Source organism: Lissotriton helveticus, chromosome 2_1 (assembly GCF_964261635.1).
Source record: "Lissotriton helveticus chromosome 2_1, aLisHel1.1, whole genome shotgun sequence".
NCBI classification, from domain to species: Eukaryota; Metazoa; Chordata; class Amphibia; order Caudata; family Salamandridae; genus Lissotriton; species Lissotriton helveticus.
Window position 1 is genome coordinate 298,094,642 of NC_136059.1, and position 12,457 is coordinate 298,107,098.

A 12,457-nucleotide genomic window follows, 5' to 3' on the forward strand; every position below is an offset into this window, starting at 1 on the left:
ACCCTCAATCCAAGAAGGAAGCAGCATACCAACTGTAGCACAATTGCATAATGTGTAGGAAAGCAAAGATGACACGTTTCGGATTCACTGGCTTTTTTTGTACCCTTCCATGCACAGTTTTGTCATCAATTATGGGATTACAAATGTTGCAGTGATGTATCACTGATATTATAGACCATGTCACAAGTGATGTAATATGTGGGGCAATTAGTCGTGCATGGCAAGCCACGCGTTATAGTTACTTTAGGGCATGAGTTATAGTTACTAAAGAGTTACTATAACTGGTGAATTTCAGTGTTTTTTTAAGTTTGAAACATTACGTTGTTACTGAAATTTTTACCTAACTGAAATTTTAACCTTTGTTTTTTTGTGAATTTCTAGAGGTATTTTATGATCATACATAAACCTGATGCTGTGCTCGGCCTGTTGCCAGTCCCTGAGTCCAGTGTCCCGTGGACAGTAAACCCCATGCCATGCACAGCTGAAGGCCCTGTGTCCAACTTGTCGCAGGCAAGGAGCACAACGCTGCTCATGGCTTTTGGGCATGTCCAACGTGGGGTTGTCGGTATGAGCTGGCATTGCCTGCCACCTCCTGTACTTGTGCTCGCCTCCACTCCTGATCAGTGAGTGGGGACTCCAGATCCCCATCCCAAAATCTATGCGCAGATAATACATTTGTCTGCCTGTCATTCTTGGGGGCAGCATATAGTCGGAGATGATACGCCTGGCAGAGCCGGGATCCAATATCATCTGTAGAATATGGGTTTCACTAGGCTCTTCATTGGAGGACGCCCAGATCTCCCGGGCCGTACGTAACATGCTAGCGTACTACAGAAATTGCCCCTGACCTATTCCAAAATTAGTCCTGACCCCTTCCATGGACATGAAGGTGCAATTTAGAAACAAATCTCCTGCCCTGTGACAGCCAGGAGGTCATGGTTTTAGTGGTCCAGGTGACTTATTGTTTTTTTACGTTGCTTGGGGGGCTGCGGCACTGCCTGCAGCCCACCCCACACACACAACAATAAAAAGAGGCCTAGTGACGCCCTCCCTCTTATAGGGGCAGCACAAAGCGTAAAATATTATATACAAAAATTATTTGCAGGGCCTTATTGTGAGTACCTTGAAAGAGCGGTGATCAATGAACGTGCCACTCCTGCTGCTCATTTATTATTCATTTTGGTGTCCCGGTGCCCACCTTTTTTTATATAATTATTGGGTGAGGGAAGCACTCGGGATTTATGCAAGAAGTAGAGAAAAGGGGGCAGAAGTGTCTAACAGAGAGACTACAGAGGACAGTAGTGTGACTGAAGGAACAGAAGCACTTGAGACACTCCGAAGACTACCACACCTTCTACAGACCTTGTAATGCTTCATTCACTCATATTTTCAAAAAGTAAACATTTCTCTATTCTGAATAATAAACTCATTGTCTTTACTCATTTACCTGGTAATGATGGCGTGCATTGGCAATAGATTTGGCTACTTTAAGTTGCATGCCCCTTACTATGTGATTTGTCTCTGGCGCCACAATGCTGGCTGCGGGTACGATGGGGTGCCCGGAATCACCCCATTGAAAGGATTACTACTTATGTGTCCTATGCCATGCCACATTCATAGACCCCCCCCCCCCAACACACTATTTTCGGTGTTTACACAGAATATTGCATCCAAAAATATTGTGTCAAGAATATAGAGGAAGAAATATCACGATGTTACGTTTCTATAGGTAAATACAGTTTTACTATGTGTAACTCAACACTTATCTACCTTGGTGATATATATATATATATATATATATATATATATATATATATATATATATATATATATATATATATATATATATATATATATATATATATATAATCGAGGTACATAGATGTGGCGTTAAGAGTAGCAAATCTATACTAACCTATTCACACTTCCCTTCTGGATATTTTTGACAGATATTCTGTCCACAGGATATTTTTGGTTTCGATATTCTGAAGTTTTTGGTTCTGACATCATGTTAGGGATCCAAGCAGGGTTTGCTCTTTTCTGTCTTAGGCTGGGACAATGAGGCTGAAAGGAGCTAGACAGGGAAGGAGAAGCGAAGGGCGGGTGAAAGAAGGGGGGCTGGGGCAGTCAGGTGGCACTTCAACCACAAATAATCAATAAACCAAAGCAGGAAGTCCTTGACTTTACAAAAGTGGGCGAATGTTTTTGGTAAGTGAAACAAAAATACTGTTCAACCACAACAGACGCTGGGCGAGCCTCCATGCTCAGAATGTGTTTTCAGGCCTCGGGCGCGTCGTGACGTGAAATCAAGCAGCGCAAAGGTGGGATTTGAATTGCGTTGCCTTTGTTTGTTATGGCTCTCAGCCGCACTGGCCCCTCGCCGCCTGGGCTCCACACACTTGCATAGTGAAAGCGTTCGGGGTGTTTACGCGACCGAGGCCTTGTGATCTGAACGTCGAATTGGTTTCCCCGAGTATTCCCAATACCACAGCCGGCTCCGGGCCCTGTCGACTGAACCGCTCCGCACAGGCGCAGGGTAAACAGCCCACGAGACTGCACCCCTCCTTCTGGCAGACTTTGGGTGCGGTGTGTTGGAGACCCCGCGTTGGATAGAGGTTTTTTTCTTATTTTTGACTTTATTTATTTTTATAAAGCCTGTGGCTGCCCAATGGTTCCCCGCGCCAGTGGCGGAACTCTTGAATGCTCAATTCGAATAGGTAGGTTTGGGGAGGGTGGCCGACTTACTCCCCGCAGCCTGCACCGCCGGTTTTGGGAAGGGCTTGCCGGTAAGAAGGGGACGTTGGCTGCCTAAAGCGCATCTACACCCTTTTTCAGCAGAGGTTAGATTGGGCTCGGTGCATGGCTGGCTGGGGGTGTCTGCGCTCCTGGCTCGGGGGCTGCCTGCCTGGACCACAAAGCGGCGCCATAAAAACACCACCCGGCTTTTTCCTGGACAAAAAAATAGAGGCCGGCCTTCACAGGGGTCAGCGAGCGAAGGCGCTGCTTTCCGAGCGTGTTCAGAAGCCCAGGCCCCGGAGAGGCGGGCTCCAAGCAGCGCCCCCGCTTTCTTGTCAGGATTTTCGCCAACAGCTGGAAGTGGCCATGGGGGCGTCTTAAGGAGACCCCCTGCTCTTCCTCTGACAGCCGATCAAGGGAAAATAGGTCACGCTTTTCAAACGTGTGTCCACCCTGCCCTTAATTGCTGTCCCTTTAAACAAAGGCAACATCTGCGCAACCTCAGCCCGCTCTGCGCCCCCGCTTAAGAAAAGGCACAGCAACCTGCTACGGGGGTGTGCTGCGCCAGCCTCCCCGAGTGGAAGGTGCCCCCTTTGTCCTCCCTGCCCCCCACCATTTCCTTCCCAACTTTAAGGCTTTGCCCTAAACCGAGGCGGCGCGCGCTAATGAGCTGGAAGGGCTCAGTTTCGGGCCTCCTCGGAGAAGGCACCACTTGCCTTTCACAAAACCGCACAGGGAACAATGTGCATTTCCCGAGATTGCAAGAGCGCATTGTATTTTCATCTACAATGTGAGCTCTTTGTGGATGTTTTTATGACACGAGTCTTAAAACTCTAAAACCGCCGCTCTTTGGTGGCGAAAAGAATACACGTCGGGGAAGGGGGCAACGTCGCAAGGGGGGTATATGGCATTTTACACGTGCATTTAAAAAACAGCAGCCGTGTTACTTGGAGCCACACACAACTTTTGTGTGTACTTAGCGGGGCTTATAGCTTTGTGTTGGAAAGTTCTTCTCTCTATACCGCGAGGACACGTGCAGAAAATGCACGCGCGGTCCCACCCTTTAAAAGACAGTTTCGTGCTTCTGTTTGCACCCCTGCTTGGAAGGAAAGGCGCAAAGCCAGGATTGATATGGAAAGGACCGTGAACATATTAATGGGTACAATTGTGAATAATAGTGTGTAGGTTGTGTTGGTTGGGGGAGGGGAGGGGGCAGCATTGGCTTTGTGTGCACTAACAGTAAATGTGATCACCCTCTCTTGTTCCATCTGCAAATATAAATAAAGTTGCAAAGTACGCGTGCCCACTAAGTCCTGATATTAATTGCAGAAATGACGACTTGAATGAAGTTTGCAGCTCGTTTCAACTAACAAAATGCAATGTATTCTCTTATACAATAAACAAGTAGATATTGCACGCGCTGCGTGTGTAAACAGCAGTCTGGGACGCCACACACCTGCAGCATAAACATGTATCCACGTCACAGCCGGGACAACAGAAATTCTAAAATAATCCGCAGCACCATATCTACAGCAGATGCATAAAATGGCTACTTGATATAGTACTGACTTGTTAGCAACGTGGGGGCTCCTGCAGAAAGCGCCCCTCGCTTATCTTACGACTAGTCTCATTGGCGGGGTTAGTTTGATTCCTGACACACGCGGAGACAAGTGTTCGATGCTGTGATTGGCCAGTTATTGACAGCTTTGCATTGTGCTGTCAAGATCGCTAATGCAAGCTGAGGTTCTACTGCATATGTTTTGATTGCAGGGGTTGCGGAGGAGATATTTTGGGGGCGATGTTATCACGGGATAGTCAATAAAGTCCACCCATAATAGTAGATGTTGTACAAAAGAGGCCCTGTATGTTGTTATTTCACCCCACTCACCCACGCCGACGTGTACGTCACGCATTGTGGCTAAAAGGAGGACCCCGGGCCTACCAAGGTAAACAGTAGGGCTCGGGGTGTGTTCGTCCCTTCCCCTGTGCCACCCAGACATAAAGGGCACCGACCGAAGGCCAAGCATCAAAGCCTGCTTTTAAAGGACCGTGAGCTGACGTGTGCTGTAAGTACCCTACACCTTGAGGTTATCAAACAATAGCACGGCAATAATCAATAGCGAATTGTCTTTCAAAATCATACGAGTGCCTTCCTGGGGGGGTGGGGGGGGGGGTGTAAAATCATGGGATATGGGCTTTACTCTGAGTTTCAGCATTTGAGCAAACTTGTGTGATTCTGAGCAAACCTCTTTAGCGCTATAAACCACTGTTCTCTTATATAGCAATAATGGGGGGTTCTAGTGAATGGACTAAACACAACGTGATGTTATTAACATAAACATTGGCGAAGCCAGTAGTCCTTGTCTTTTCAAGCTGTTCAATGGTTAATTATTCCATTTACTGCTAGTATATGCCACAAACGAAAAGAAACCTAAACATGTCTGTCACCTTCTTGCTTTAACAATTTTACAAGTTATAACATTCTCTGATGTGGTCATTTTTCTAGGGATGTTTTGCGAAGGAAACAAAAAGGGGCCGATAAAAAACTCACTGCATAACTAAGCACTCTACAATGTTACTTTAAACACTTCAAACTTTAAAAATGAAAGGAAACATAAATCACTATCTACCTGGGCAGGCACAGTGAACGCAAAATAAAGTTACTATTTAAAAAGAACGTTCAAAATAAATAAAACATAAAGCACCGTTTGAAGCAGCATTGTCACTGAAGATAAAAGAAAAACTTTAGGTGGATACGAATAATATTCAACAAGCTTTGTGCTGTCATTCAAAGTGAAGGAAACCAATAGGCCTGTCCTATAAAAAAAAACGGGGCTACTACCGTTGGTATTTGGGGTGATTTAGCGATGCTTCCTATGTTTCCACATTCACCCACTTAATATTTGATCTATTCTAAGGGTGCGGTAATGAGCCACGTAATTCCCACTAACACCCTTGCGCTTGCACATTAATTTTATTCTTAAAGGTTGGAGTAAAAGAGGTCGTATAGTGTTGAGGAGACGAGTTGCTGGTGGAGTGAGCCCCTCTCCCCTTTGATGAGTGGCAGCGGGAAACTGACTCCAGCCGCCTGCCCCCCGTGTCCTCTTGGTCCCAGTGTCAGGTGTGCAGATGTTGAAAAGGGGCTTGAGGGCGGTGGGCGCGTCGCCCTTCTGCAATTATGATATCTGGGAACGTTTGTATTTTAAAACCAACGGCCGAGAAAGAACGTGTGTCTATGTATACGGGCTGAAGAAAAGAGGGGGATATAGACGCTTCAGAGGTCAGTGGGGGTACGATTTGTAATTTGCCGTACCGATCCAGCATCCCCCGCCCCTTTGATAAAAGTGAATGATAATCGCTGGGACAGATAATGACAATAATAGGCTTCCGCAATTATAATAATGGCCCTCGTGGTAACGGCATCCACTAGAGCACATAATAATAAATAAGAAGAGCAGTCTATATTAGTACCAATGATAATATTATTGATTAAACAGGTGCAGGCCTCAGTTTCCTGGATAGTGAGCACTGCTCTGCCCTTGGAAGTCTAGGCTTAAAAGTTTGTATTTGCAAATCAATGCTGAAGAGGAAGGGGGGGCAGTGCATCCCTCAAGAGCACAGAGAGCAGCTCCCCTCTCTCAGACCAGCCTGCCTCCCCCTGGTCCCGCCCTTCCGCCCTCTCATTGGCTCAGGATCCTTCCGAGTGCACATTGTTGTGAGCTGCCGGGCGCCTGAGTGGCTGCGCTGGCCGTCCGTCCTGCCGCCGCTCCCGCCCCTGGGCGGCGCTCGGCGGCGCCCAGAGCCCTCTCTGGACAGCTCCCGGCCGGGCGGGCATACGAAGCGGAGGAGGAGAGGCGCGGACATGGGGAGGAGGAGCGGCGCGGGCCCGGCAGAGCAGGAGCAGCGGTGATCCCCGGCAGGCAGGAGGGAGGCAGGGAGGGAGGCGCAGACCGGCGGCACGCACACCCCCGCCCCACCCCGCAGCGGGGCCCATGGACTGAATGAAGACTGCCTACACCGCCTACCGATGCCTGAGCAAAGAGCTGGACGCCTTCGGCATGAACCCGGAGATGGGCATGGAGGGCGGCCTGGGGGGCGTGCACGGCCATGACCCCGAGCTGCTGGGCGGCCACCACCACCTGCACCAGCACCACCACCACCACCACCTGCAGCAGCAGCAGCAGAGCCGGGGGCTGCGCCTGGGGCCCCCGCACCCGGAGCTCTCGCGCTCCGCCATGGTCTCCAGCATGGCCTCGCTGCTGGACGGCGCTGGCGGCGAGTACCGGCCCGAGCTGTCCGTGCCGCTGCACCACGCCATGAGCATGCCCTGCGACTCGTCGCCCCCCGCCCTGGGCGGCACCTACACCACGCTCACCCCGCTGCAGCCGCTGCCGCCCATCTCGGCCGTGTCCGACAAGTTCCACCCGCACCAGCAGCAGCACCCGGGGCAGCCGCCCAGGGGCGGCGGGGGCGGCTTCAGCCTGCTGCGCGACGAGCGCGGGCTGCCGGCCCTCAGCAGCCTCTACGGGCCCTACAAGGAGATGGCGGCCATGGGCCAGGGCCTGCCCCCCATGAGCCCGCAGAGCCTGCACGGGTACGGGCCCCACGACAAGATGCTCAGCCCCGGGGGCGGCGGTGGCGGCGGCTTCGAAGCCATGCTGGGCCGCGGGGGCGGGGAGCAGCACCTGCCCCGGGGGCCGGCCTCCCTCATGTCCCATCTCAACGGCATGCACCACCACCACGGCCACCACGCGCAGTCTCACGGCGGGCCCCTCTTGGCCCCCTGCCGCCCGCCCTCCTCCTCCTCCTCCGCCTCGGGCCCCCCAGGTGGGGGCCCCTCGCAGCTAGACGAGATCAACACCAAGGAAGTGGCGCAGAGGATCACCGCCGAGCTCAAGCGCTACAGCATCCCGCAGGCCATCTTCGCCCAGAGGGTGCTGTGCCGCTCCCAGGGCACCCTGTCCGACCTGCTGCGGAACCCCAAGCCCTGGAGCAAGCTCAAGTCCGGCCGGGAGACCTTCAGGCGGATGTGGAAGTGGCTGCAGGAGCCCGAGTTCCAGAGGATGTCCTCCCTCAGGTTGGCAGGTAAGCTGCATGGGCACCCAGGGGCAGTGGCATCTGTGCAGGGTACCTTGCCATCAGGTGGCACCCTTTCATATACTACATACAGCATCAGTGGGTTCCCCTGCTTGGCAGCCCTTAGAAACACCGCAGTGCCAGCGGGCTACTTCTGCAGAAACATCCCTTTGCCAACTTCTTATCAGCTGTCACTAACTGTAGGGGGCTTTCTCGGTGTGAATCCAGTGTTACTAAGCACGCTGTGCAGCGACGTCTATTTGTGTCACTCTGCAATGACTTCCCCATGCCACCCGACTCCCACATGAGCCCTTCTGCTCTTCAAGGGCATCTTGGCTTTTGAACCCAGAGCATTAGGTGCCCTCTTCAAGGGCATCGCTCCAAGCAAGCATGCTGTAATTGGCACCTGCTGCAGGGCATCCTTTACCATCCATCGTGCAGGACTGATAGTCAGTTATGTCCTGCGCGTGCCCCCTTTCATGACGACCTAGTAATAATGGGCAGCCTCGGCTGGCACACTCTTTCATGCCAACCAGCTATAAAGTGGCATCTTCTGTACAGGTCGTCGCTGATACGAACCCATTTTCTGTGGGCCCCCTTTCAAAGGGCGTCCGTACGAGTTAACTGACTACCACTTGCTTTTTCTGCAAGGTACTTGCTTCATGCCAACCTAGTGTGAATGAACACTCTTCAGGGGCATGCATGCTGGTTAGACCCTGCATCTCTGGGGGTTCCTTTTCAGCCAACTTGCCTTCCACCTGCATCTTCCTTCTGGCTGTACGTGCCAACCTAGTGTAAATGCCCCCTCTGGAAGGACGGCACGCATCTACGTTCAGGCTGGAGCCAATACAAATGACTCCATCAGTAGGGACTTCCCTACCCCTTGAATCGATTGTCAGCAGGGGCCCTGTCAGGCGCATTTTAATCATCCTTTTCGATAACTTCCTTCAAGGGATCACTCTCTCTAGCGACAGCTCATACCGGCCGCTACACCATCCACTGGGACATCACAGGACTGCCTGCATGTCACCCACACTGCATATATGATCACTGCAGAGGAGTCTCACGCCTGCATGTGTTTCCATTACAGGGACATCCCATGTCTGCCCTCATGCCATCTACAGGGAGCTCTCATACCTGCCTGCTCGTCATTTAGAACATGTGTGCCATTTACAGAGACCCGCCTGCCTGTCATCCACAGAGAAAGGACAGAAACGCCTGTGTGTCTTTTACTGGGACGCCCGATCCCTGTTTGCATGTCACCTGCAAACACAGACCATGCGCCCCCGTATGTCATCTAGGGGCTTTCCTTGGCAGCCTCCATGTTATCGACACAGACTTCCCATTCCAAACTGTATGTCACCCTCACACACGCCCTATGACACTCGGTATGTCTTATGTAGGGATTTCCCATACCAGCTCGTATGTCATTGATAGGGCACCCCATTCCTGCCTGTATGTAAACCCACAATCACTGCATATTCTCTGTCACTACAACCCACCCCACACTTTATTTCGATTTTATACAGAGGAGTGCAGCGTGAGTTTAATTTTCTCTCGGCACTTCTCAGCCCCCTTCCTTTGGTTTCGGCCAATCCTGGCCAGCGCGGACAGCCATCTTCTATAGGGCATCTTGCCTCCTCTGAAGCATGTACACCCGGTCGTTTTTCATATGGCCGCTGGACCATCCCTTAAACATGTTCCTGGTTTTAACTGCCCTCTGTGTTGGGGTCTCGTCCCACTATTTATTACACATGCCATATTCCCTAGGGGCTTCGGTCCACCACGTAAATGTGTTCCCAATATTGTGTGGCACGCGGGTACCGTTCCAGCATTGTGCACCCCAGCCCCCCCTCCACCCAGGTCTGCCATGTCTGCCCAGTACCAGCCTGTCATTAGTGGTCGGTGTGCAGCTTGCATGGTGGCTGCTCTTACACAACGCCTGCAGAAGGCAAGGTCAGGCTGCTTCACACACTGGGGTGGGGGTGGTGCTTTCTCGCCATTGTGTGCTGCTGGTGTCGTTTTGTTTACGTGTGACAAGTTTAGAAGCGAAACTGTGTTCCCTAACAGCAGGAATGATGCTGCCTCCGCAGAACAGGAAGCTTTGTCTGTTGTACGACAAGGAATGCGGCATCAGGCAGCCTTACCTCTTTGTGATTTTAGGATGGCGACACTGGGAGCTTTCTCGTGTGAAGGGGGCGTGGGGCTCGCGCTTGTATTGATATGATGGAAAAATCATGTACGTGTTTACATGCAGGCGGCGAGCACGAGCTGAGAGGATGAACTGTGCATATGTACGGCTCATTAGCATGCGTTCTGACTGTGCAAGGGTTGCAGGCAGGCGGTGATTTTCTTCCTTTGTGTGCTATAAATCGGAGCATTTATTGTAGCCCCTGGGAAGGCGGAAGAGAACAATTGCTTTTTTTTGGGAATATTCTTCTTATCTGGAATGAGTACTCTGTGCCCCCTCTAGTGGGCGGATGGGGAAGTGCAGCTCTCTATTGTTCGAGAAGAAGCTGCCAGTCAACTCTGAGGCTACAATGGAAATTAAACCCACATATAAGGAAAACCACGAAATGTGCCATTATATCCCGCAGTATACATTGCCACGCGATTTTTACATTGGTCTCTGTTACAAATCATTGGGTGCACAATTAGAGAGAAATATTAACTTGTGAAAGAGCGAAAAACAATTCCGAATGGAACAATTGTTCATAAGAAATATGGTCCTTTCCTAGGCTTACAACCCGTGTGCGCCCACAAACGATAGGTCCTTCAGTTCGGAGATGTGTATGTGTTTGGGGAAGCGGCGTAACATTAAAACAAAATGTCCCTTTCCAACACATGCATTGATTTTCAGCCAGTCTGAGAGAGGGGGATGGGCATTAAACACTCTCGCGACTCTCTTTTCCCACCCTGATTGCTCCGGGAAGGGGACACTCTGGAACTGTTTACAAATCAATATCATTATGATGTGAGTACAAGCTGGAATGACTGATGGGTTTCGGCACACCGATCCCCACCCCCCTTGAAACTCACACACTCCACGTGCACCTGCAGGTTTGATTTATCCAGATGTAGGGCAATTAATCGCATTGATTGGAAGGGGGGTGGGGGCAGTATACGTCGTTGGTAGAAACGCCTGTGATCTCTGAAGTGCATTCCAGGCGCGTGGACGGTGTCCTCTCTTTGTTCTTGAGGTGGCCGCCGGGCTGCTGCAGCAGCACCCCTCCCCCCGCCATTCTCCCCTCCCGCCTTTCGGTTTTATTGGAACGCGATAGATTTATCCTGGACATTTCCCAGCGCGCGGGGGTGCTCGGGAGAGTGGCTGACAGAAGAGAAGGCAGTGTCATGGCGGGCCTGGTGGCTGGCCATCTCCACGGCCGCGCGCGTGCCCATGTTTGTTGGCAGGGTAGGGTCAAGTTACCAAGCCATGGTTCCATCCTGCGCAACGTTGAGGCCTTTCACTTCCACCGTATTCGTGTTAGTGGGGCGTGCACGGTCTAGGATTTTACCTTTCCCCGTTCTTGAATAGCGCCTTCTACCATTAGCATGGTAGGTACCGAAGCACTTTCATAGTCTTTGCCACAACCCCCTCATTCTATGCTATACAAGGAGTTTGGATAAAAGCGAGGGAGGGATTGACAGACAACCACTCTCCCATGCTCTCTGGAGAACTAGAATATATGCCCGTAAATGCTTCTCTAGCGCCTAGATACGACTAAGCAGTTCAGCCCATGTTGTGCCATGAGGCTATATACATGCCACATGCTCATGCATAAATAGAATAGTGCACGTGGAGGTAACAGGTCTGTTTTGAAGGTTTGTGGGCGTAGCGTGTGTGTGACGGCAGTGTGGCTGTGCAGTCGGGCGTAGAGTGTGTGTGACGGGCAGTGTGGCTGTGCAGTCGGGCGTAGAGTGTGTGTGACGGGCAGTGTGGCCGTGCAGTCGGGCGCAGAGTGTGTGTGTGGGCAGTGTGGCTGTGCAGTCGGGCGCAGAGTGTGTGTGTGAAGGCAGTGTGGCCGTGCAGTCGGGCGCAGAGTGTGTGTGTGGGCAGTGTGGCTGTGCAGTCGGGCGTAGAGTGTGTGTAACGGGCAGTGTGGCCGTGCAGTCGGGCGCAGAGTGTGTGTGTGGGCAGTGTGGCTGTGCAGTCGGGCGTAGAGTGTGTGTAACGGGCAGTGTGGCCGTGCAGTCGGGCCTAGAGTGTGTGTGAGGGCAGTCCCTATCCTGGCGCTCTCGTCCAGTCCCCCCTCGCTCACAGGCTCCGCGGCGTTAATCCGGCCCTTTGTGCGCCATCGATCGGCGGCCGGCCGGCGTGCCGCGTGTTGTGTATGTAAATCGGTGTTTGTCCCTCCGTGGCTCGCATCCCTCCTGGAAGGGCCCCCGGGCCGGGGTCTGGGGAGCTGGCGGTGTGTGGAGCGGGGCCAGGGGAGCTGGGAGCGAGGAGTAGCGGCCAGCACATGAATTATTGATGGGCCCTGCTCTGCCCAGAGCTGGGAGCGAAGCTCTGTTCTGCTTTGGGTTAAACAGGCTCGGTGCAGCTCGGGTTCGTTATTTTTCCTTTTTTCCCCCGCTCGGTGTGGCTGGCTGTAAATCACTCTGCTGCCTGGGACGTTCAAGGTTACAGGGATGCGGCGCGAGCCAC

At 52.0% G+C, this 12,457-nt stretch overlaps 1 protein-coding gene across 3 annotated transcripts in view; it reads left to right on the forward strand.

Annotated features, from left to right (window-relative positions):
- Positions 1–6,565: 6,565 nt before the first annotated feature.
- The window catches only part of ONECUT2 (one cut homeobox 2), a 122,562-nt gene continuing 116,670 nt past the window's right edge, over positions 6,566–12,457 (forward strand). For all 3 annotated transcript variants that reach the window (XR_013606998.1, XM_078674857.1, XM_078674859.1), the window contains exon 1: positions 6,566–7,821. Coding sequence is in view for 2 of the 3 variants with exons in the window: in XM_078674857.1 (XP_078530983.1) it covers positions 6,738–7,821 (1,084 nt within the window). In the remaining variant the exon portion in view is untranslated. The remainder of the gene's footprint in view (positions 7,822–12,457) is intronic.